This window comes from Pomacea canaliculata, linkage group LG10, assembly GCF_003073045.1.
Source record: "Pomacea canaliculata isolate SZHN2017 linkage group LG10, ASM307304v1, whole genome shotgun sequence".
Classification (NCBI taxonomy): domain Eukaryota; kingdom Metazoa; phylum Mollusca; class Gastropoda; order Architaenioglossa; family Ampullariidae; genus Pomacea; species Pomacea canaliculata.
This window is the reverse complement of record NC_037599.1, coordinates 10,053,887-10,077,561: the sequence shown is the minus strand read 5'-3', so window position 1 is coordinate 10,077,561 and position 23,675 is coordinate 10,053,887. Positions and strand designations below refer to the sequence as shown.

Genomic DNA, 23,675 nt, shown 5'->3' with positions numbered 1-23,675 from the left:
CACAACGATTGCCACATCATTAGCTACAATGAAACTTTGCTATAGTTTGTAACATTATCCTCTGTAACACCAGCCTTCTCTAGTTCTCTAGTTCTCTAGTTCTCTAGTTCTCTAGCTCGCTTCTACCTTTCGTCACCGTGTTCTTGAAATTATCACTACACGATCTTCAAATTCATGATGATAGTGTTTCAGCGAGTTTTGTTCATGCCTCGTTGCGTAATGACTGGGTGTCCACCCCCTCAACAACACCACACCACTGGCTGACCTGCCTTTTCTATTCCCTCCCCTCGAATTTATTATCTAAGCAAATGAAAAGGATAAATTTGCTTTTCAGTCACATTCAGAGAGAGGAATGATAGACTCCTCCCATTTCGTCAACTACCACCTTCACACAGACACACAAACATCAAACGCCGTGAACGATCCCATCATACTTTCTTATCCGGGATTTACACACCTACCTGTAGAGTACAGCTGCCGCTCGGTCAAGTCTGAAAATTATGATCACCACTTAGAAGAACGATTCTGCGATGTGCACACCTGTAGCAGGTGGGACTACCACGTACGCAGGCAGAAAAGGGGATCCTTCAGGTAACACATTGTTTCACCTTCTCTGGTACACAATTTTATTATAAAATAACAAAAAATTTTCATGTTGAAAATCTAGGGAATTTATTTTGCAAAATATTTTTCTTCCCATAATTTCAATTAATTCATTGTAATTATTATAGTGGGTGCAGACGCCACGATTTTCACCTGCCAATTTCACTGACCAGTTGTAATTTAGTAGTTGTGAGAAGTCGGAGCAGAATGATGAGAAACCAGAGAAACTCAGCCTGTCAAGAAGATCAAAAAAAAAAAAAAAAAAAAAAAAAAAAATAGGGTTTGGGTTGGTCAGGAAAATCTAGTGCAAATGTTGATACAGTAATCATAGATGTGTAGAGCATATATCGAGTGATATAATCAGTAAGCTTTTCTGCGATTAGTGCCCATAAAACACACATAGGTGTAAAGTATACAGGTAAGTGGTTTGTTATCGTCAGTAAACTTCCATAAAGAATAGCTTTATACTTATAAATACTACACACCGAATAATAAGAACACGGATATTTTTAGGATACACGAATGTTTATGAAAAAAAAAAACCTGAAAAGGCTTGAGGATTTTTTTTCCAGTGACCAATAGGGTTCACGAACATTCAAGCAGCCTAAGCACATGAAAACACTTGGCTTTAAAAATATCCACTTAACTTAAGGAGAATATTTACAAATATGTTATCTATCACTGACGAAGCCAAACGACCGATCATCAAACCCTTTTTAGGTCCTTACTGACATACAGAGAAGCCAAAGAGAAGCCAATTCTTTATTCACATAAAAGTTCTTATATGTAATTATAAATAAATAATTTCGCCTTTTTCTTAGAGTACAAAGTCTAGCTTTAAGCCAAATCCGAAACTTAACTGAAAGTAAAACAAACTCATGTAAGTAACTCTCAATAAATATTTCTTGAGCAAACGAGTTGGAGGGAAAAAAACAACCCCAAAGAACAAAAATAAATAAATAATGAGTAACATCAGCACACAAAACGTTGATGATCTCTTATTTAAAATATTTTCACAAACACTGTGTCCTTGTCCAGTTTATCACTTCTCTAGAGCAAACATCCTCCCCTCCTTGTACTGAGAGCAAACAAAGTTACGTGCAGAAAGACAACGAAGATATGAAAACAGCAAAAACAAACAAAAAGATTTAAAAAACTCGCTGATAAGGTGCAAGGTGGGGTTTCAAGTATACATTATCTTTGCTGTGAGTGAAGCTTGTCAGACTCACGCTCCAGGAGCATCTATCTTGTCCGTGTCATGACTGTCAGTGTCAGTGTCAGGGTCAGGGGTCAGGACACAAACATTTCTTGGTGTTTACGTCCATCCTTTTCCAGTCAATCAAACATTTTTAAGCTTTCAAATACTTTTGCAAGGCTAAAATCATCATCGTCGTCGTCGTCGTCATCGTCGTCATCGTCATCACCATCATCATCATCATCGTCGTTAGCGTCGTCGTCGTCGGTTCTAGTGCGACGGGTAAATGTATTCTGTCTACAATGATAACAACAAACTATCGTTGGCCGTCGTTTTCATGATTCTTTAATGGCTTGATGAGAGGTTCTCGTGAGATGACACTGGATCGTCTCACGCGATAACTGTTACCAGGATAAGATGTGATCGGAGTTAGACATGACTGTTTTCTTCATCTTTCTCGTCGTTCGTCCGTCCGTCCGTCCGTCCCTCCGTCCGTCGTGTTATGGGGGGACTTCCCTCCTGGCAACTGATGTGGTGGAGAAAGTACTACACACGAAGCGATGTTAGTCTCGGCAACACAAGTGCTGTGGGAAGCACCCGCCAATAAATCCTCACCCTTTGATTGCACTTGACGTGAAGGACGTGGTGACAACCACGTGATCACCCTCAGCACAAAGTTATTGCCAGCCACACCAAGACCCAACCACTGAGTTTTTGGAGGTAGTTTTTTTCTTCTTTGGTCATGATGAAACATTATGACTAAACATTTTGGATAGAATTTTTTCACAATTAACATGAGTATACGCTATTAGAATTTAGATGGCTTACATAGTTTACATGTTTATTTTTACTTGTTAATATCATTGCTGACGCCATCCAACTGTGAACACACCTATTAATAATTATATACGTGTATTTGACTTGTTATTTTATATTGGAAGCACATTGTTTCCTAAAGCATGTCTTCCAGACCAGCACAACATTCAAACAATACCGTGGTTTTTAAAATAAGGAATTAATGAATTAATGAAGGTGACACACGTTTGGAATTTAGCAAATTGTTTTAGGGAGCCACACATGGCCAAACCTTCCAGTCCACAGAAAGAAGCACAAAACCACAAAATATTTTATCATTTCCTTTTCTGTGATAGTTGCCCCGTTCTTTCACGTCTTAATTTTAATATTTGTTTCATCAATTCATTCATAAATTACTAGAATCGATGCAGCTGTTCAGAATAATTTGCCTGTTCATTGTAACTAACTGCTTGATATTCTTTTTTTTTTTTTCTTTCGTCTTCTGTCACCTTTCTTTCTTCTTCAATCTTTCTTCTTAACAGCAGTTAAATAAAAGTCAGTCGAAAAGCACTCGCTGGAGAAGGTGAAATCAGTACACACCCGTTAAAGTCAAGCGAAAACCACAGTCACTTCAAACAAGAGTTGGCAACAAAATCCACACAAAACAAATAAATAAGCCACATAGACACACCCACACATAATGCTTCTCATTTACTTTCACGTCTCTTGTCTGCCCGCTCCCTCTTCCTTGTCTTTCTTTCTTTCTTACCCTCTCTCTCTCTCCTTACCTTTTCTTCGTCATAAAGTTTACGATTTAATCCTATCAGGAGAAAGCCAAGACCTGTTTACTGTAGCTACATTGTTGTTGATGTCGCAGTACACATGGCGGTGACACACACACAAACACACACACGTGCATAATATCGTGTCGACTAGTTTACTTTATTCCTTCTACTCCTCGAGGAGCTTAGGACCACAACAACACCTTGCCAAAGGACCCCGGTTTAGGGGTAGCCCCACTCTTTTGTTCATGGCGGATGTTTGAAGAAAAAAAAAACAAACATGAAGCGTCATTGAGTGTGGAATTTGAGATATTCCTCTCTGAAGTTTTTTCTGTTTTTTGTTTTTGTTCTGAATAGCGTATCCATATCACGTATTAGCTAGACATATTTAAATATTGCTTTCGAGTTTGGGTTAGGCTTAGGGTAATATTTTGGGTTAAATGTAGAGCTCGAACTAATATCCCTGGACTGCTGGCAGACGATTTTTTCCAGTTAACTACTAAAACGAGGCATGAAACAAGAAAGCTTCCGGTTTATTCACATTTCACATTAACTACTAAAACGAGGCAGGAAACAAGAAAGCTTCCGGTTTATTCACATTCTTTGTTTAGGCTCGCCGAGACTAACAGAGGATCACTTCACAGCGTTGGTCTCGGCAGACAGACAGACAGCGGTCCACCTATACACGCCATCGGGTAGAGTGCAGGCTTTTATTGTGGACAAATGAACAGACTCAAATGAGGGATGTAAAGTTTTTAAGCTTGCGACCGCGAAGAGTAGGCTAAGTGCATAGAGTCGCCACCAGGGGCTCTGTAAGGACAATCTTTACTTTTTCCTTTAAACTTTAGGAGGAAAAGTGTTGTGACCCTGACAGTCGGTGTGAATGACACCTTGCTTCAAAGCCATTTGACTTTCATTTTTGGACAGAATGAGCTGAGGAATAAATGAAATGATGGAAGTTAATGTTTGGCTGTTCTCCAATGGCGTCGGTGTCAAAAAGTTCGGGAGAGTATGTGGAATAAATATTGCTTTTTCTTGGCCTCGTCACTCTTGGAGGTAAGAAGGGTAGAGTGATCATGTGACAGTGGATCAAGTGTCGGTGTGGGTGACATGTTATCCTCACTACAACGACAGTGTGCAGCTGCGAGGATACTGGAAACCTGAAAGGTATGAAATGAGTTCTTTTTTCCCCTCTATTGTCGGATCACACAGGACCAACCTTTTTCTTCCTTTCTTTGTTTTTGTCAGACCACACCATGTCTCACCTTGGCAGGTCTCATTGTCTTTTCCTTCAACCACAAAAAATACAAACTGCCAAGAAAAACACAGAAATTAAACAAGTAAACGCAATACTCCATATCCTATATCTTTTTATTGTCCTAAGCCCCGACATTGAAGATGATCCTATCACGACCTTCTTCATGTCGTTAGACATTAAAGATACTTAGAATGGAAAGAAGAATGAAATTAGATATGGGAGGAGAAAGAAAGAAAGACAAGACACCAAACGAAAACTACAGATTTTTTGTTGAAGATGTTGAAAAACAATTATTGATATTATAAACAAATTATTTTGGCACATGGACTGTGCCATGTCCTATGTATTTTTGTAGACTTTCAGTTTTCATAACGGGAACACTGATATGCATGATTTTTTCCAGAATTGCATTACTACCACGCTTGATATTCGCCAGGATGGAAATACTAACACCTGTGAACTTTGGGCAGGAATGTCAAGAAATACTCAAATGGAGCTTCAATTAGTCTGTTAATGACAGGAACACAGTACTAATTATTTTCACTAATATCTCCAAGTTTGCTATGCGCCACTACCTGTTCTTATCGCAACGTTCGACACGTCCATGGTGCTGGATCGTTTCTCTCTGTGCGCCATGTCCATTCTCGTGGTCTCTCGTTGCTTCTACATAGATGTAGGTCTATGTATGTCTGAGGATGGTAAGGGATTCATCTTTTACTTTCTCCGTCAAAAACTCAAGTGGATGCCCTGTAAATAATTAGATGCTGATCCGATGGCTGTGCTCATCCATTTTCCCTGTACCACAGGTATTTTTAACAGGTGTGTGCGATGTTCAAGCGTGAAAGTATGTTTCATTGCATGTTAGAGATGCGAACTGCAGGTCTCCGTGTTCAGGTGGGTAGCAGACGATGGAAAGGCGAGGTGGGAAGGACGAGTCCCGTTCCATGGGGGTTCATGTGACAGACACTACAAAATATACCTAAGCAACTCCAGGTAACAATGTCTTTAATGACCAAAATTAGCATTAGGCTGGTTTCATTACACGAGCCCTCTTTATGCATTAGCATAAGGTTCCTTTTCGCGTGCGCGTGCGAGTGTGCTCCTCCGTATGTGTGCCGTATGTTCTGCAGAGTGTTGTGTGTGACACAGAGGACATTCGCATGTTAGTGTGCAAACACTCTTACGCACATCCTCATCATCATCGTCGTCATCGTCAGCTTGTCGGAAACCGTAAAAAAAGCATCAGATCAGTCTGTGAAAAAGCTCACCTGTGTAGCATAGGTGACCAGGTGGACGGGCCTTGCCTGCTACACCTACCCAGTACTCTTGAGGGTGAGGACGTAATCCTCGTTGCTGGGTCAGCGTCGGAGGGCTGATGTTTCGGTGCGGGCAGAGGAACGGTTCTCTGTCATCTGGGTTGTCGCCTGTAGCGGCACAGCTGCAATTTGTCGTCGCGTTGCTGCTGCAGTGGTCCCCTGGCGTCCTCCTCGCCATCGCCGTCGATGGTGGTGTTGCTGGCGTTGTTTCCGTTATCTCCGCCGCTGTTGCTGATGTTGTACAGTTTCCAACAGTCAAGACCGCTGTCGAGGGTTGCAGGACTGGAACTCGTACATGCCATCTTGTTTTGGGCTCCATCTAAGCTGAAGAAGTAGGAAGCGCCCTTCCCTGGGCGCAGGAACCCTCCCTTCCATGGGGTCTGCTCTGAACCTTGACCTTTTTCCGATTCGCCTCATCCTCCTTGTCCCGGCTGGAAGTCTCTTTGCTTTTCTCGAGAATCTTCTGCTTGAAACCGGTTTCAGGACAGTTCCATGCGGTTTCGATTTTCTCTGCCTCTGATGTCTTCCACGTAGGAACGAGCGTAGAGGCGGAAGAGGCGAGGGAGGAGGGGTTGGTGTCCCCCCACATGAACTTGATGACAGCGCGCTTGGCCTCATCGTTGAGGGGAGTCATGAGTGCGGCGCGTGGGCAGCTGACGTCAGATCCCAGTTCCAGTGACGCGTTTTGTTTACAGGTTGTGGTTGTGTTCATCCCGAAGACCTCATCGCCAGAGAGCGGCTGCTCCGGAGGAGAAACCCTCGCACTTCCGTTTCCGGTGCTGGACTTGTTCCCGTGTTTGTCTGAGTCGGAGATGACTGGGTGTAAAAGATCGTCTTTTCTTTTCCCGCGAGTGCTCTCTGGAGTTCGTGGCAAGATTGTTTTAAGGTCACCCCCTTGTTGCTTAGAAACGGCCCTGGACACGCCGTTTGATTGTTGTTCTCAAAGATGGATTGGCCAAGGACTACTTCTTTGGGGTTAATAGGCAGAACTTCGTCTTGAAAAGAACTGCCGACATTCAGGTATGTGTAATCCCAGGCATACTCCTGAAGACTAGGCGCTGCTTCGTCTTGGGAAACGAAAATTGTGAAAAGTTCAAGATCGCCCTCGCTTCGTCACTGTGCCTAACGGAATTTCGGATCTGCTGCCGTCCGAACTTTTGTTTCAATGAACCTTCGTGTGTCGTTCCTCCAAAGGAAGAGTGCTCGCTAATGGGTGGGTGTTGTTGCTCTCTGGAACATGTGTGTAGATTTTCGACATTTGTATCTTGGACTCATTTCAGACGTGTCGAGCAGTAGCCACCAAAGCTCAGTCGAGACGGACAGTTGACCGTTGGGTAGGTCCAGTCAGTTCGTCTTTTCTTACGAGCTGCCTGCACTGGGCAGTCCGACTGCGGCGTCTGAACAGATAGTATAGTGGGTTTGATGTTGAAGAAGTCAGACGCTCTTCTAGTCCCAGACAAACTTTGGTCAAATCTTAACCCACACGGCGGCGATCTGTTCCAAGGATTCCTCTCTTGCTTCTTGAAAGAACCATCATGGTGCGAGTATCTCTTTGGCTGCACGATCCTGTGGGTCATATTTTTCAAGGGATTGCTCCAGATGGTTTCTGAACTCTGACCTGGTGCCTGTTTATATCTTGACTCGATCAAAGGGGTGACCCAGTGCTGGAGCGGATCCTGGCTGTCAGGATTGTTGCTTTTGTACTGGCTTTGATGAGAACAGTATATTTTCTCCATTTCTCTTGATTTTCGACAATGCACCTGTTGAAAAATAACATCCTCCTTGTGATCAGGTGTGTTAGAAGAGCATGTTTGCGTGCTATCTGAGAAAGATTTTTGCCTACTGTAAACTTTGCTACACTTGTGTGATCCTTTATTGGATCTCTGCTTTATTTGTGGATCGTCTCTCAAATTTGTCTTTACCACTCGCCGCTAGTGTTATTCTTCTTCGTTTGAGCTCTGCTGCAGATGCTGGTAGCTCAGAGCTGCTCAGCGTGGGGGAATAACTCTCGCTGCAATTGGCGACCCCACCAGACTCTTCCCAGCGGTTCACTTCTCTTGTTTTTCTTGCCTTTGCAAGCATGACCAGGACCTCCCGTGGCGATGTTGTGGGCGGAGACATCCAGGTCAAGCCATCTCTGAGCGGAGGAAGGTCTCGGTGGACAGTTCACCAACTCCCGAGGACATGGGGACTCCACTCCTACTCCCCCTGCCTCACTTGCGGCGCTGGATTCGCATCCTTGCCCTGAACCACTCTCCAAGCTCACCTCGCAGGACTTGCAACTACTGCCGACGTTGGGGTACACAGAGATGTTGTCGTCAAGCTGGTTGTCCACCTCTCCTCTCGTTGTCTCTTCTTTTTCCGGTCGCTTTCCCGTTTTTGATGTCACTGACACGGAAATCGACTTCATTGGGTTCGTATCTTCTGCCGCACAGGTAGGCCAGGATCGGGTTTTCTACGGGACGGGTATGTGGCGTCAGGTGGAAGGGTCATCTCGAGAGGCTGAACTCGACTTGCGTGGAATCGCGAGATGCTGCTTGGCAGGGACAAACTGTCGACGGATTTCTCGTACTCGCTTTCGCTGCTTAAACTCACAGACTCCAGCAATGACTGCGGCGAAGGCAGGTGCCGGTAACTCTTCCTTAGAGACAGAGTGGTGGCGCTGTTAATCTTCACGCACGATACGTCCGGTCCTTCGACTAAGGGAGACTTATTGTAGCGTAAGCTATTCTGAGTGTATTGTTTATTCTCGAGGTAGTTCCCATTTGTCCTTAAAGCTTCCAAGATTGAAGGAAAAATTAATGTCATCCTTGGAGGAATCGGTGCTGAAAGTTGCTTCTCCGGCATCTGGGATGTTGAACAAAAAGCTGTGCGATTCCTCTTGAAAAAGTTGGCCTTTCTCGCAACACATGTGGTTGCAGTTGTTGTCGTGCAGGTTATTGGTGGTAATGGAGTTAGTGTTGAGGTAGTGGCGGTCCTCTTCGCTCTCATCGTCTGCAAACAGCGGGTTTTCCACACCCTGGTGATGATAGGAGCTGGTAAATGCAGCTTGCCACCACGCTCCGAACTCTGAAACACCCCCATGCTGCCTGAATGCAATTGCTCACCTGCGAGCCGTTTTGCTCTGCAGTTCAGGAAGGAGAGTCCCCACTCTCCGGCAGCGCTGATTCCCTTTTTTCTTCTCGAGGAGTCTGCATGGAGCTCGCTGCGTGCGCAGATGAACGAGCACGCGATGATGGTGCGGGAATTTTCAAGCAGTTGGTCAGGAGTGGAGAGATGCCTATAAGGCTGAAAGTATGCGCAATTGTGGCAGGTGCTGACCTCTGATCTCCTCACCCTGGCCAGGAAAATGGAACTCGCGTTGTCTCGCGTCACAGTCAGGAACAGGAACTGGAGTAGCCTCTGACCGGGCCATGTCCTCGTCTGGCGTGACCTTCCAGCAGAAACAGGATTGACAGGTGAATCATTCCGTCAGGCGACATTCCCCGGAATCTCTTCAACAGGGAGTTTGCCGCCAGAGGTCGCTCTGCTGTGTTTCTCTTTGTAAGCCTGATTCACATTTCCTCCATCCGTTGCAGCCGTGGTGCGGCCCAAACCGACGCCTTCGCAGTCAGAATTGTAGTTGTCGTTCCAGTGACTTCCCAGCATGCCCTCGCCCATGACCGACAACTCGTTCTCTGAGGTGGACGAGTGGTCTTGGGAATGCGCTCTTCTGGAGAACACGTTCTCGTCGTCAAGGACCCTGCTGCGGCGACGTCTGCATCGCCAGATGTAGGCCAGAAGGCTGACGATGCAGACAAAGACGACGAGCAGGATGAGTGGCGCCACCAGCGTCCACACCATCCCGCTCGTCACATCCACCTCCCCGCCGTTGCCGCGGTTGTTGAGGTCGTAGCGATTGTCCATCGGGGACCAGGTGACGGACGCCAGCCGAGAGAAGTATTCAGCGAGGGTTTTTTTGTTGTCGAGGCAAGACGACTCAGGTCATTGGCCATGACCTCCAGGCTACGCGTCGTCCATTTCTGTCCTGAAGCATTGGTCGGTACCTGCGTGCTGTGCCATTCACTGACGTCATAGTCGATTAAGTGCAGCTGCAGCATCCAGGTCTGTGTCAAGAGCAACCAAAAGATTACAAATATTATTTGACAATCATACATTCCTGCTTGTATTTGACTCTAGCTATTCAAAGTATGTGAGTGCGTCACCGGCCATTACCAAGATGGCGGTTAGGAAGGATGTGGCAAAAAAAAAATCTATAGATAAAAACAAAACTAAGATAGTTCTAATTAAAGTTTGTGTTATTAATCCTCCAGCATACAATAGCATTCAATAACAAGTCTGCCCTCTGCAAGTCTAGTGCAGAGGAGACTCAAAATAAATTGTTTCCGTGATGGACAAAGTCGATAAAATCTCAAGATTATCAAACATTCATAACAGACGATGTCATATACGTCTACGAAAAATAATTTTAATTGTCAGAATATATTTGTTGGTATATATCTACTTCCAAACGTGGAAATCCTTCATTAAAATGTGAATTACTGAGTACATGTACTTTCACCAACTGTCCTTTTTAATTTTACTTGGGACTGTTGTGTATGATGTAACAAATAACATTGCAGAAAACAGATATTATTTTGCTAACATGAAACAATTAAGAATCGATCATGGCAGAATTTAGGACGGCAGGGAAAGAACTTACAGTTTCAATCAGGAATCCCTGGCAGTTCAAAAGTGAAAGTCCCGGGTCATCAGGTGCTGTACAGGAGCCTCGTGACACATTCTGAAAACATCGCCACTTCCATCTGTCTGCCCTCATCGACGAGTTACATTCGTGATGGAGAACCTACAGAGGACAAGCATGACTGACTGTAAGATGATGACAGTCACAAACTTCAGTCCAGGAAGGCGTTGGAATGCTTGAAGACTGAACGCCCTTTGACCCTTACGGACACACTCAAAGTTAGATAACTGTGTCATGAAACGACAACTCCATTTGACAAAGCACACGTGAAGACCGCTCACTGTGAAAATCGCTTGGTGAAGATTTGTTTAGGGGTGAGGTGAGTGGGGTGGGGTGGAGACTACCCCAAACTCCGCTCTTGAGATGTTGCCTTTTGGCCACCAGTGGGATCACGTGGTCATCTCGGTCTAATGCACTCGTCATGCACGAGCGATCGGTCTGCTGATGGTGAACTGACATCTTCACATCTCAGTTCATAAACGCTCGAAGCCATGGACTTTGGTCAGGCGATGTATGTGTTCAGAAGTTGATGGATTTTATCAGACTTTTTAAACATTTTGTTTTCGTTGTTTTGTTTGTTTGTTTTTTGTCTTATTTTTCCACTTGTTTTAGTCTGGTGGTTTTTTGTTTGTTTGTTTTTTGCTTTATTTTTCCACTTGTTTTTGTCTGGTGGTATTTTGTTTTGTTTGTTTGTTTGTTTGTTTCTCTATTTGTTGCTAAGATCTTCGAGTGGTATTACATGTCTTTTAATAATTTTTATTAAGCTCTTTAGCTACTGTGTGAGTTGTCATTGGAGTTAGGGTTATAATCTTAGTTTGGGCTTGGGTTAGGTGTCGAGTTAGAGTTCTTGTTTACAAAGAATTGGGTAAACACGGGTACAAACAACCACATTTAGCTATGTTGATGTTGCTCAACCTCCATCTCACCTCATGGTGGGAAATCACTTCCAGGTCATATCAACCAATCAACCAACCAGCTCGTCTGTAACTTGGTGGGGCGGGTGGACCAGCATGCACCTGTCACGTGTTTTTAAGATGTGCTATATCAGGGATGCACAACCTACTGCCCGCGGGCCATATTCGGCCCGCGACGCGGGTGCCATCCGGCCCGCGAAACTTCTGCCCACAGTGCAGGAAATCGGCATGTTAGTAATAAAAAACCGAAAAAAAAACGATAAAAGGGAAGAAGAAGTATTTATCCCTACGTAGGGGCGTCTCTCAATCTTTTTTTCGATGGACGAACATTTCGATTCAGTGTTCCGACTTGGTGTCTCTTCATGCAGCCGGACATTCAGAAGTTGGTTTCGGGAAAACAACTTTAAATATCCAACTAATTACTACATAGTTAATGGTAAGTACAACTTGGTTCTAATAAAAATGGTATCTGCTCAATTTTTATTTTTTTTTTGCTATTTTTTGCGGTGAAGTGGCCCGCGACACGGCTGTCCGAAATGGATATGGCCCGCAGGCCGAAAAAGGTTGGGCATCACTGTGCTATATAGTTGAGTATGTTAGAATTGATCAAGTTTCGAGACATTTAAAAATACCCTCCTGCTTATCTCTGTGTCTCTGAAGTGTAATCACACATTTTTATTATCTATTCTCCCTTTTGTTATTTTTAAGGCCTCTGCCATCCTGTCTACAGTCGATAAAAGCGATGAAAGTCATTAAAAGTGGCATCTGTGATCTTCTACCTCCGGGTGGAATTTTTTTTTTTTTTTTACACTCATCCTCCAGGTTTATGAAACCTTTAACGATTTAAAGGTCTGGCGAGGTACACATTTTTAATAAAAATTTTAACTAATCACGAACAGAACGAGGTTTAAATCGTGAGTTCACCTTTGTACGTGCGTTTATGTGTCTGTCTTTTGTTACATGCATCCACGGTTGTTCATCCGTCCGTCCTACGTATGATGTCCCTATCTCTTTCGTCTTTCAAGTGTTGAGTCTGTGCCTTCATGAATGTGATCATACCGTACATAAATCACACGGCATTATTTTTCTTTTGATGACGATGGATGACGATGGATGATGATGGATGATGATTATTGGTAGCAGTATTAGTAATTTTTTCAGTTCTCTTGCTCAGACCACGACAACGTCGACATTCAAAAGCACGACCCTAAGGTGACCTCTTTCTGTGACCTCTTGTTGACCTCTTTCTATGTATGGCGATATTTGTCTCAAAAAAAAAAAAAAAAGAAAGAAAAAACGAAGGTGAGAACCACTCAGGTTTGGGGAAATAATATTTTGCACTAAGCTTTACCCCAAAACAATTTCTACCCTACTAGTCCTTTAAAATCGCTCCTTTGACTGCTGTATAAATACAGAGACCTGTCTGTGCCCGCGATAAAAGTAACAAGATGTTTTATGATCGTAGGCTGGCATGAAAATACCCGGAGGTGTACCAACTAGCCCTGTTATAATACACACACACACAGATGATATTGAAACATAGGCTCGAGGATATATTACAAACCTTTCAGCGAGCACCTCCCAGTGATGACATAAACAGTGAAGGCACCTTCCCAGCTAGCAAGGAACTAAGGTGGGAACATTTACATTTTCATTTTTATTTTAGTTTAAAAATATTTCGATATACATTTTTCCGATTTGATTAATTTCCTTGCATTTATTTCTATTAAATTATTTTCTGTTTTTTTTTTTTTTTTTTTTTTTTTTTGCTGGTCTACCATATTGTTAAAAAGGTTGCATTTCTCGGGGTCAAAAGGCAAACTTCAGGCTGTTGTCCGTGCAGACACCTGCTCGTGCATTTTGTCGTGACAAGGGATCGTTGAATCCCCGAGAAAATGAAAGCACGTGCCGTCAAATCCTCGTTTTCCGGCCGACCAGAATGGTCTCCGGCAACCTCTGACCTCGCTGTACGCTACTTCTGTTTGCAAGGAAGCAAAGAAGGAGAAATTTTAAAAAATTCTTCTTAGCCTTCCCTTTCTCCGATTTAAGCGTGATTGAAATTCTTAGTTTCCGTCAACATTCTGTTTACTTGACTGTCTCTAGCAACTGCTTCTGGGTGGTGATCTTCAAATATGCTTTCACGTCCTCCTGGACTTTCATAATCTTATGTAAGTTTGATTATCTTTTGGGGAGACGAACCTAGACAGCGAAAATCGGCGATCTCTCCAATTTTAAAAACCAAGCAAACGGTGAAAATCTTTTCCAGACGGTAAAAGTTTTAACTTTGATAACAAGGTTATCAATCATGACATTTGTTTGGCTACATTCTATGTTGTCTCTTCTCTCCTCTTCCAGTACTCTTCTGACCATTGAACATACTTTTATCGTTGCTCTCGACATGAGACCTCAGCCAGTCAGCTGTAATGATCGTCTGGCAGACGACAAGTTCCAACAGCAACCCTTTTCCATCGTTGAACTGAGTTCAGAGCGAATTAAGTTCTTTCTAATGACAAAAGAAACTGGAATCGACGATGGTCAATGATCCATCTGAACCAGATCATGACCGTTAAGGATCTCTCAATTAGGAGAATTTGATCCTTACCTGGAGGAGGTCTCCGAAGCTAAGTTTCAAGTATAAATGGGATCTTGTGTGAGTCGTAGGAACCTGTCGTCTGCTTAGGATGATGTTTCAGCTGACTACCTGAACTGAAGAAATCCTACTCGTAATGAAATGAACGGAAAAGAAATAAACAACATTATTTATCAATTAGCATTTACCTTTATTAAACATATATTGACAGCATTTGAAATTCAAATTTGTGCTAAGCAAGTTGGTAAATGAGAAGAAAAAAAATATTGTTAAATATTGTTAAAAATTTAAGTAAAAGAAAATCGTATACAACTGTATAATTGTGTATTGGGCACGACAGGTAAGAACAGCCATGTCAGTAGGTTGGCGGTGACCGAATCATCCAGAACCCTGCCCGAGACCTCCGGTCTAGATGAACACAGTTCACGATAACCCCAGGTTAAAGAGTCCAATCTGAGTTCTTGGCATGTGATTTAGAACAGCCTGTCCTTCAGAAAGCAAATAAATTCTAAAATGTATAGTTCTACGAGTTACAGCCTCGCAACCATTAAGCTCTCTGACACCCTTACCTCAGTGGGACCCTAGTCATGGGACCACAATGGCGACCTGACATGCTTCTTCTCATGTGTTACAATATGTGAATGTCACAATGATAAAGCAGGTATACATCGACTTGATTTTACTGGACAGAACGTGGTGAGAGGAAACGTGGTAGAGCAAAGAAATAACGCGAATATATTTTTGTATTAGTAATTAATCTGAAATGTGACTAAACCGGAAGCTTTGTAGTCTCAAGCCTCGTTTTAGCAGTTAACTGGAAAAAAAAATCCTCTACCAGCAGTCCAGTAATACAAGTTAGTGATTGAATATCGCCATACAGAACTTGCTACGCATTGCCTGTTACACGTTACATGTTACAAATTGCCCGTTACAAATTAAAGTTGGCGTTCAGGACCCGGATGTAGCTGTAAATTTGGTAAGAAGTAATAATTGCTACTTTCTGACGTTCCTGGGGTCCGTGGAGTGGCTGACGAGGCCTGCGCTGGCGATAAGCATTTCAATGGACGGCGATTGTGCGCGCGCAGTCAGGTGATCAATGACGTATAGAATGGCGACACCGGCGTCTGTGTTGTGAATGCGCGGCTCAGGTGGACTCAGGTACCAACCGCTGCTTTGGCTTCTGTTACAAACCTGTCGAGCTGTTGCGGTAAGGTCATTTATTCTTGGTCGTCTCGGTCTCGCGAGCCTAGTGACAACCTCGGAAATAACAAAAATAGAAAAAATTCGCTACAGAAAAGAATAAGATAAACAAATGCAGGTGTATGTATATCAAAGTAATGTCTGTGTACGTTTTGAGACAACGGCAACTAAACGACGGACATGATTTTATTGTCGGGGTATGTGTATCACTGTAGTCTGGTTTCTTCTCTCTTGATTTTGTTGCTGACACGATGTATGGACAGGAAAAGAAAATATTGACAACGACAGTAATTTTAGTATTTATGTAGCAAAAGTGTCGGTGAGAGGCTCAACTTAACCTTTCATAGAATAATTCAGACGACAACTACGTGCAAGGTATAAATGAGTATATATATATATAGAGAGAGAGCTCAAATAAGATATTAATACAGACAAAGCTACCTCACTGTGCCAAAGTTTGTCAGAATTTCGTGATCAGTTAAAAGCAAAATATTTTATTTTGTAGAACTTTTATCTGGATTTTCTAGAGAAACCGTATCTCGATCTGAATGGATCCATTTGATATATAAATATATTTTTGCTATATGCTTTTGAGTCGTTAAAAATTGTCATTCACTAACACGATACACACATTATCAGAAAACAACAACATTCGCAAACATTTTCCCAGTCTGAACTTTGCAAAATAACAGTTTCATGGGGGCCAGACACCGTATGATTCAAGTTTGTTCACCAATAATAGCTCAGTAATTATTTTTATTAACAGCAGTAATTATTTGTATCTCATTTGTTTAACATAAAAAATTTTCTTGACCAGATTGAAGTTTTCTCAATCAAATATATAACAAATAAATAAATTCTTAATTTTTTGTGTCTTCTAAAAATTTACATCAGGTCAGCAATGATACTTCAGTAAAATACAATATTGATATCATAGTAAAACACAACAATGATACTATAAGCTACACAGACAGCAAAACACAGTAATATATTAGAAAAATGAAGAATTATTGGCAGGATATTTTCAACTGATAAAATCAAAGGTTTCAAATTTTCCTTTGTTTTGCTTATCCTGCTTTTCAGTATCACTTCAAGAACAAACCATTCTTTCTTACATTTTTGTCAGTTCCTACACTAGAATGAAAACAAAGAAATTAGTTATGGTGGAGGAGAGAGATTTTTTTCAATGAAAGAAAGTAAGTTATTGTTTGTGGCTACAACTGCAGAAAAAATTATTTTGTTAATATCGATTTTTTGTTCTTTATGTGAAATATGTTTTCATAATTCACATCGACTTAGCAGACCGAAGCGGACCGCCTGTTTATTCCTGTTTAACAGACAAATCAGTCCAGCTTCCCGGTAATTTTAGCCTCATAAAACTTTTATTGTGCCATTGGCATTCACCTCCTAATGTGAGACAAATGTGTCTTTTGGAAGTACATCACATGGATTGAACATGCCAGGACAGTTAAGTGTCAACAAGGCTCGGCATTACAGTTTAATGTTCTGTGATTTCAGTCTGACCACGATATGATTGCATGTCAGGCTGTTCGCGACTTTATTTATTTATCCATCCCCACCCGAAGAGTTTGGGATGAGTGTGCATAGCATCTTTAATTTTGTTTTCTTGCAGATTGTAATCAGCCTTAACTCTAACCTCTAACCCTAAACCTCACCGCAACCCAGATCCTTAACCCAGACTAAACCCCAAAATTTCATTGTTGTTCGAATTATTGAAGTTTCAACTCGTTAACTCGCCAACCACCTCGATAGTGGCCCCTTGTGGCAAAAGTAGTTTTCCCAAGAGTTACTCCCCCTAGTTATGAACATTTCCCTCTTTATGTCGCCACCCTTGTCTCTCGCCCAGCATCTGTGTTGGCTGGACGGTGGCGAGGTAACAGGTTGTAACTCCAAGTGCTGTAGAGCTATGGGCCTGGTGAGAATTCTCGGTGAGAATGGGAAAATCAAATGTTTCGCTAAACTTTCTAGTTTGGCGGAGAGCACTGCAGCAGCTTTTCAGCTCTCGGATTGTTTTTCTTGCTAGAAGTACAAAGTTAGGTTGTCGTCCTCTCCACCTCAACACTGGTCCTCACACGGGCTGTTTCCCTTCTATACTTGCTATTTTCGTGTTCAAGTTTATCTTGCCAAATATGTTTTTGTCAAACATTATGCCGTTAAGAGTGCGTTCTAACTTGGTTTTGATGCTGCGCCTGTGAAGTATTATTATTATTATTATTATTATTATTATTATATTATTATTATTATTATTATTATTATTATTATTATTATTATTATTATTATTATTATTATTATTATTATTATTATTATTATTATTATTATGTCTATGTCTATGTCACACCCTCGTACGGTGAAACTGCGAGTGGCTCATTAAATCAGTCGAGGTTCCGAAGATGATCAATTTCTACTTGGATGATTGCAGCGCTCATTACTTGCTCCATGAAGTATTTTTCACACACCCTTTTCTCCCACCCTGTGATATTCAAGTGCTACAGCTTACTAGCTGCAAGTGAGGTAAATGGAATGACTTGTGTAGTGTGCTGGAACAGGGTTAGAAACAGAACAGAAAGGTTTAGCTTGACAAGTCTTGAAAATGCTTCTCACGTTTCATGGCGCCGAGGGTTTGGGCAAGAGGGTAAGGCATGACTGACAATGGCATCATGCATCACATTTGTGGCTACTGTTGTGGCTATTGTATCTATGGTACAATTTTCACTATTATATCGGCGCGAAGAAGCTGAACTCTAGAATGAACTTCAGCCGAGCACGCAACCCCGAGCTTTGTCACATCAGGACCACGAACCTTTTCAAGATCCTCAGGGTGTGCATGCTCTGTCGACGCTGCCTTTCCGACTAGAAAACTTTCTTTATTCTTGAATGAGATTCGCGCTTAGCCTTGTATAATGCCTTGCGGTCATTGAAACGACTGGGGAAAAACGCTTCAAATGCTTAGAAAAAAATGTAATTGATAAAAAAGAACAAAATCTCCTCTTCAGTCATTCCTGCACGGACTGACAGGACATCTATGGCCGTAGTGACGAAGCAAAGGGCAAGTCGAAGGCAACATGGGGAACTCAAGGAAAAGTTTCTTGTTTCCAAAGTTTAAAAAATGGTGTACAGTCCTCGCTGATGCTGTACCTCTGGAGCCTTAGTTATAAACCGGTGGCAAAGGCGAACTGGGGAAAAAGAACCACAAAGTAGTGTACCCGAGGGTATCGCTTTGTAGCTACGAAAAGAAAACAAACAACTACAACAAAAAATCCTTGAGTCTCCAGATTTGTCCCTGGGAAACTTCCTTTCGTTTTGTAAGTACTGCTTGAGGTGGCCCGGGGCACAGCCCGTTGCTAGTTAACAGTTGACTGCCTTTCTTAGGGTCACTTAAACTAGAGCATTCCCAGTGTTCCCGGTTCCTAGGGTCATTAAGGGCCATATAAACAGCAGTTCAGGTGACGTATTCAATGCCAAAGAAAAATATAATTGGGTATGATGGGAGATGGTGCGAATTCGTGAATGTGCCATTTAAATTTTAATCGGTCCTTTAGGGGAGGGGGAGGTAGAACGCCGTGCATTGAGCGACAGCCCCCAACCCTCCACCACTCTTTCCAACCATTTTTCATGTTTGCACCCGGAGTCTCTTACTTAGTCCCATTATAAGGATCCATTGATGGCATGTGGTACACTGTGAAATCTGTCAATGATTTGGCTGTCTGCTTGTGAGGCCATGAACAGACGTTGAGAGATCTTCTGTATCTCTTTCACACACACAGACACACACACACACTTTGCTGTTTTGCTCTCGCAACATGTCTTTTGTTAGCTTTACTGCTGGCACGAGAGGTGTGTACAGGTGCCACTCCGACTTGTCCTCAACATACGGGTACCTACACTAAATCAGAAAGATAAGGCGCCATCTTTATCATTTCAGTTCTTACACCATTACATCAGTAGAGTGATGTCACGTGAAAAGGGCGAGAGGACCGGGAGATGACCCTGGAATAAAATTACAAGCAAAATAATAATAATCATTATCATCGTCCTTTTCTTCACCATTGTCGTCTTCATCGTCAGTATCAATCATTATCTGGATAAAAATAGGTGAAGCTCACGGTGATTTACATAAAAAGAGGAACCAAGAGAAAAGAGGTCGCTGGAGATGATCAATGATGATGTAGGTGTAAGTACATGACCAGGGTGTATATACACCTACATTAAACATCAGGTGCATCGTTAAGTTTCACCTCATGTCAGAAGATCGATGGTCCGGCTGTTGCCTCAAAGAAGTGTCGGTCACCTATCGAGCACGTCGATCTCACGATAAGTCTCGAGTAAATATTCTTTAAAGAACTTTTTCCAACGGGCTTGTTTGCATAGCTTGGCACTTGTGTGTTCCTCCCACAGGCCGGGCATAAGTGTTGCCACACGTCAGCACATGTGTGTCAAACAGCTGGTCAACACGAGTGCGTGGATTCGCATACGTGGGTGCGTGCGCGTGTCTGTGTGTGTTTACTGAGCTGTTATTTATTCTTTATTTAAAATTATTGTATCACCAGGAAGGAGGAATCAATGTGTACGTGCGTGCGTGTAAAAGGGAAGGAGTGGAGTAAAGGTATGAAGGCAACTCGTTATCTCACCAACCTCGTCCTTTAGCCAGACTTTGTGGTAGAATAGATACAGCACAAACTTATGATTCACCTTCCCTCCTTCTGTCGCCATCATTGCCTCTCACTCAATATTCGTGAGGGATAGTGTCGAGATAATTCCCACTCCTACCTTTTTAAAAGTTTTCTTATGCAAGAGGGAGAGAGAGAAATTGAATATGACAATGACAATATTCTTTATTCGGCTAAATAACATGGGAGGACAAGTGTTAGTAATTAATCGCAACAGCAAAACAATGCAAGGATATATATGCAGTTGCAATATATGTATACAAATAATAAATCTTATATTACACCAGGTTCTAGCTAAAAGCTACTTCAAGAGCACAATATAACTGTATATCAAATATATATATCACAGTATAGGCAAGCTCAGGAAGAAGAGTCAATCTGTTAAAAATTTCTGGTAAAGATGAGCTTTAAGGTCAAGAGCTTTCTTGGAAGATTCATGTGCCTGGGTTTACCTCTAGTGCACTGGTTGGAAATTCCAAACTACTTCAAAAGATCTCTTGCCAAAGATGAAAAGGGAGAACTTTTATTTTAGAGCAGAAAGGCACGCCTCAGTTGTCTGCCCCTTTATTATACACACGGCATTTTCTGGTGTTAAAACATATCTAACAGTGAACTTATTTGCAGTTTTTTAATTTATTTTTTTATTTATTTATTTTTTTGCATTTGCGGTTTCTGTAGCGGGGGTTGTATTACAGGGTTGGGTTGCTAACCCCACGCCCAACCCTCCTCCTTCATCCTTCATCTCTCCCCCTTGCTGTTCCTTGATTTGGTAACCTCTATCCTCTTCAAGGCTATTTGCCCCATGCCTTGTAAAAAGAATATGGCTGATGCTAGTGTACCAGTAGCTTCTATTCTCATTGTTCTTGCAGGTGGGGAAAAAAGCAATGTTCATTTGAAACCAGCAGTGGGAAGATCATTGTGAAAGATCATATTATCAGGTGGGTACTTCCATCAGGACACTAAGCACTTCAAAACCTCTTATCATCATTAAAGATTTATCACCATTCATCTTTTATTAACAGCATTTATTGTGCCAGTCTCTCGCAACAAAATCCAATATCCTCAACAAGTCTAGCTACATTGACATGACAGTTTGATGACAAAGAAGATGGCCATTGGCCCTTCATGATAAAACCTAGAAGCTGTACAGAGGTGGCCCACATCCAGGTCCCTGAGAAACTACCTCATGAGAGCTGAAGTAACTGTATTTTATCCAGCAGTCACTATTTACATTGGAGGAGGTATGATTTGACCGACACAGTGCTTCAAACCCACAAAGTAGATGAAAGTCGTTTGCGAAAAATAACAAAATCGACAAAATCGATGATATCTCACGTTGCAGGCGGTTTCAGAAGAGAAAAAGAAATGAATACGACACCACCAAGGTCTGGCGCCCTCTAGATATCAGTTACTTTGGAACCAAAGCATTGTCAGGCCTGAACGACTTCGATAGCATGACTGAGATCATTAACCTCCACCTGGAGCACGACCTAGTTTAGGACAGAAACCTCACGGATTTTTTTTTTTTTTTTTTTTTTTTTTTTTACAGAAATGGGAGAAGCAGAGACTAGTCTGATTTTACGTCGTCAGAATGCAGGTTCATTTTCCTAAGAGGGGTTCTTATAAGTGTTTGAACAACTGGCCTCTTGTGAAGTTCTCCGCGGTCAGTCTCGGCGAACCAGATGACGACCTGACTTCCGGAAGAGCGAAGATGGAATTTAACGAGACTTTTGATATCAGCAATATAATAACCGTAAGTCCGTTGCTTTATTGCACTGTTAACTAAACGATTTTACAAATAAAAACTAATAATGATGAATGTCAAACGTTAGGTTCATTTACTCTCCCCACCAACCTCTACTCTCTGCTTCCAGTAGCTGTGGAAATCGCCCCGTGGCGATGACAGAGATACTCAGCACTTGTTTTGACGGGGAAGGGGAGATGAATGTAAACGGGGCAAGAGAACTAGAAGAGTTCAAAACTATTTGCTCTCATTTTTTTTATAGGAAGAGAAGAATAATTTCCCACAGGAAAACACTTAAGTCTCGCCAAAACAAGCGCTAACTGGCTGAAGTAGGCAGTTCACACCTCAAAAAAGCGGGATTTATTGCAATGTGCGCCTGAAAGATGCAGGTTACACCAGCGCACCTGCAAGCAATGCAGACTTCCCGACATCCTTTGTATCGAAAAAACAAAACCAACCTTAACAGTAAGAAACATTTAGTTGATGTAACAAAGATCAAGATCCACGAGTAAGATACCTTGTTTTGCCGTTGTTTATCACTCATCATCTTCCTCTTATTCCTTGTTGGTAATCATTCTTCCTCTTACTTCTTGTGGTTTATTCTTGGTCTTTATCTTAGTCATTGTTCATCACTTTTCGTTATCTCTTTACTCTTTGTCGCTTCTTTTCATTCTTCATCTCTCTGACTCCTTATTGTTCGTCATTCTTACTTCTCAGCGTTCATCATTCTTCCTTTAATTCTTTATTGTTCTTCTTCTTACTCTTGTCATCAGTCTTCGTGATCCTCTTACTCCTCATAATTAATCATTATGCGTCTTTTTTCTCCTCATTGTTTCTCCTAAATCTCTCCTCCTCGATGTCTCCTTCCTCTTCAACTTCTCTCCTTCTCCTGTACATATTTGTCGACTCCTCCTATCGGCTGGACATGGACTTAAGATTTCTGCTTTCAATACCTCTGTACACAGAGAACAAGTGATTGGCATCGCTGTGGTCCGTGGCAGTGAGTGTGTGACCAGTGCAAGCACTTCACAACCTCCAGAACGCTGCAGAATCTTCCTGAGGCTGACAAGGGCATCGCAACAAGAACGCAGTTCTGGACTGTTCGATGACCTTCCTGACCTTCTTGGTCTGATGACCTTAATGACCCTTGTGGAAACGAGATCGTCTCTAAGATGCGACAAATTAGTGACTCTTAGAGCTGGCATCGATGCAGAACATACAGAACATATTTAGAGAAAAAAGTGGCTCATCGACGAGAAAAAAATCAGTTAAAATAACCAGAAAACTACTGGACGTACGCGCTAACAAAAAGACTACAAAAAGATACCATGACTGTAAAACAATAGTACATAAGGCGTACTCGTGTTCTGGATGCTGCCCTTATTACCTAAAGTGTGATCAGGATTGGATAAAACACTTGTGTGGTAAAGTGTGTTCACGCATCTCACGTGCAAGATGTTACTAAGTCCTACGGAGCAAGAAGACGAATAAAGTAACTCCAGTTCTACTGTTCGTTTAAAAAAAACCCGATTAATCCTTCGAAAAAAAAAGTTCATTCCAACCCTGGAAAAACATGGCGGTCACTGGAAGTTTATACAGTTGAAGGATTTGGATTGCTGGCTTAGCTATGTAACGTCTGCGTGATGCATGCAGGCGGTGTGTGACGTTTACCGCCCGAGTGACGCTCGTTACTTTTATGACAATCGTGCAAGACTTGCAGGACCTGCTGACCGCGACCCAACAAGATGATATCAGCGGGAAGAGGGAGGCGCTGGCTTCTGATGTTGCTGGGTCTGGGCACTCTATGTTATCTACTCTTGGAGATAATCCTCAGCAAGAGGACCGG

At 42.3% G+C, this 23,675-nt stretch overlaps 1 protein-coding gene across 8 annotated transcripts; it reads left to right on the top strand.

Annotated features, from left to right (window-relative positions):
- The first annotated feature begins 472 nt into the window (after positions 1 to 472).
- On the top strand, positions 473 to 23,575 carry LOC112574001. Of its 8 annotated transcripts, none has more exons than XR_003101325.1 (4): positions 4,131 to 4,542; positions 20,955 to 21,023; positions 21,635 to 21,838; positions 22,795 to 23,575. XR_003101325.1 is itself a non-coding variant. In XM_025254769.1 (3 exons), exons 1-3 carry the CDS (start codon positions 13,134 to 13,136, stop codon positions 23,060 to 23,062), a joined length of 444 nt encoding a protein of 147 aa, XP_025110554.1. In that variant the 5' UTR covers positions 12,097 to 13,133; the 3' UTR covers positions 23,063 to 23,575. The 8 variants fall into 8 exon arrangements, 2 of the variants coding, with proteins under 2 accessions (XP_025110554.1, XP_025110555.1); XR_003101326.1 differs by lacking the exon at positions 4,131 to 4,542 and adding an exon at positions 12,097 to 13,240; XR_003101327.1 differs by lacking the exon at positions 4,131 to 4,542 and adding an exon at positions 15,349 to 15,404.
- Positions 23,576 to 23,675: the final 100 nt, after the last annotated feature.

Coding starts and splice junctions, on each gene's coding strand:
- LOC112574001 (XM_025254769.1), top strand. CDS start 13,134: ATGATATTGAAACATAGGCTCGAGGATATATTACAAACCTTTCAGCGA. Junction 13,241..20,954: donor CCAGCTAGCAAGGAACTAAG/GTGGGAACATTT, acceptor TTGTTCTTGCAG/GTGGGGAAAAAAGCAATGTT. Junction 21,024..22,794: donor GTGAAAGATCATATTATCAG/GTGGGTACTTCC, acceptor CTCTGTACACAG/AGAACAAGTGATTGGCATCG.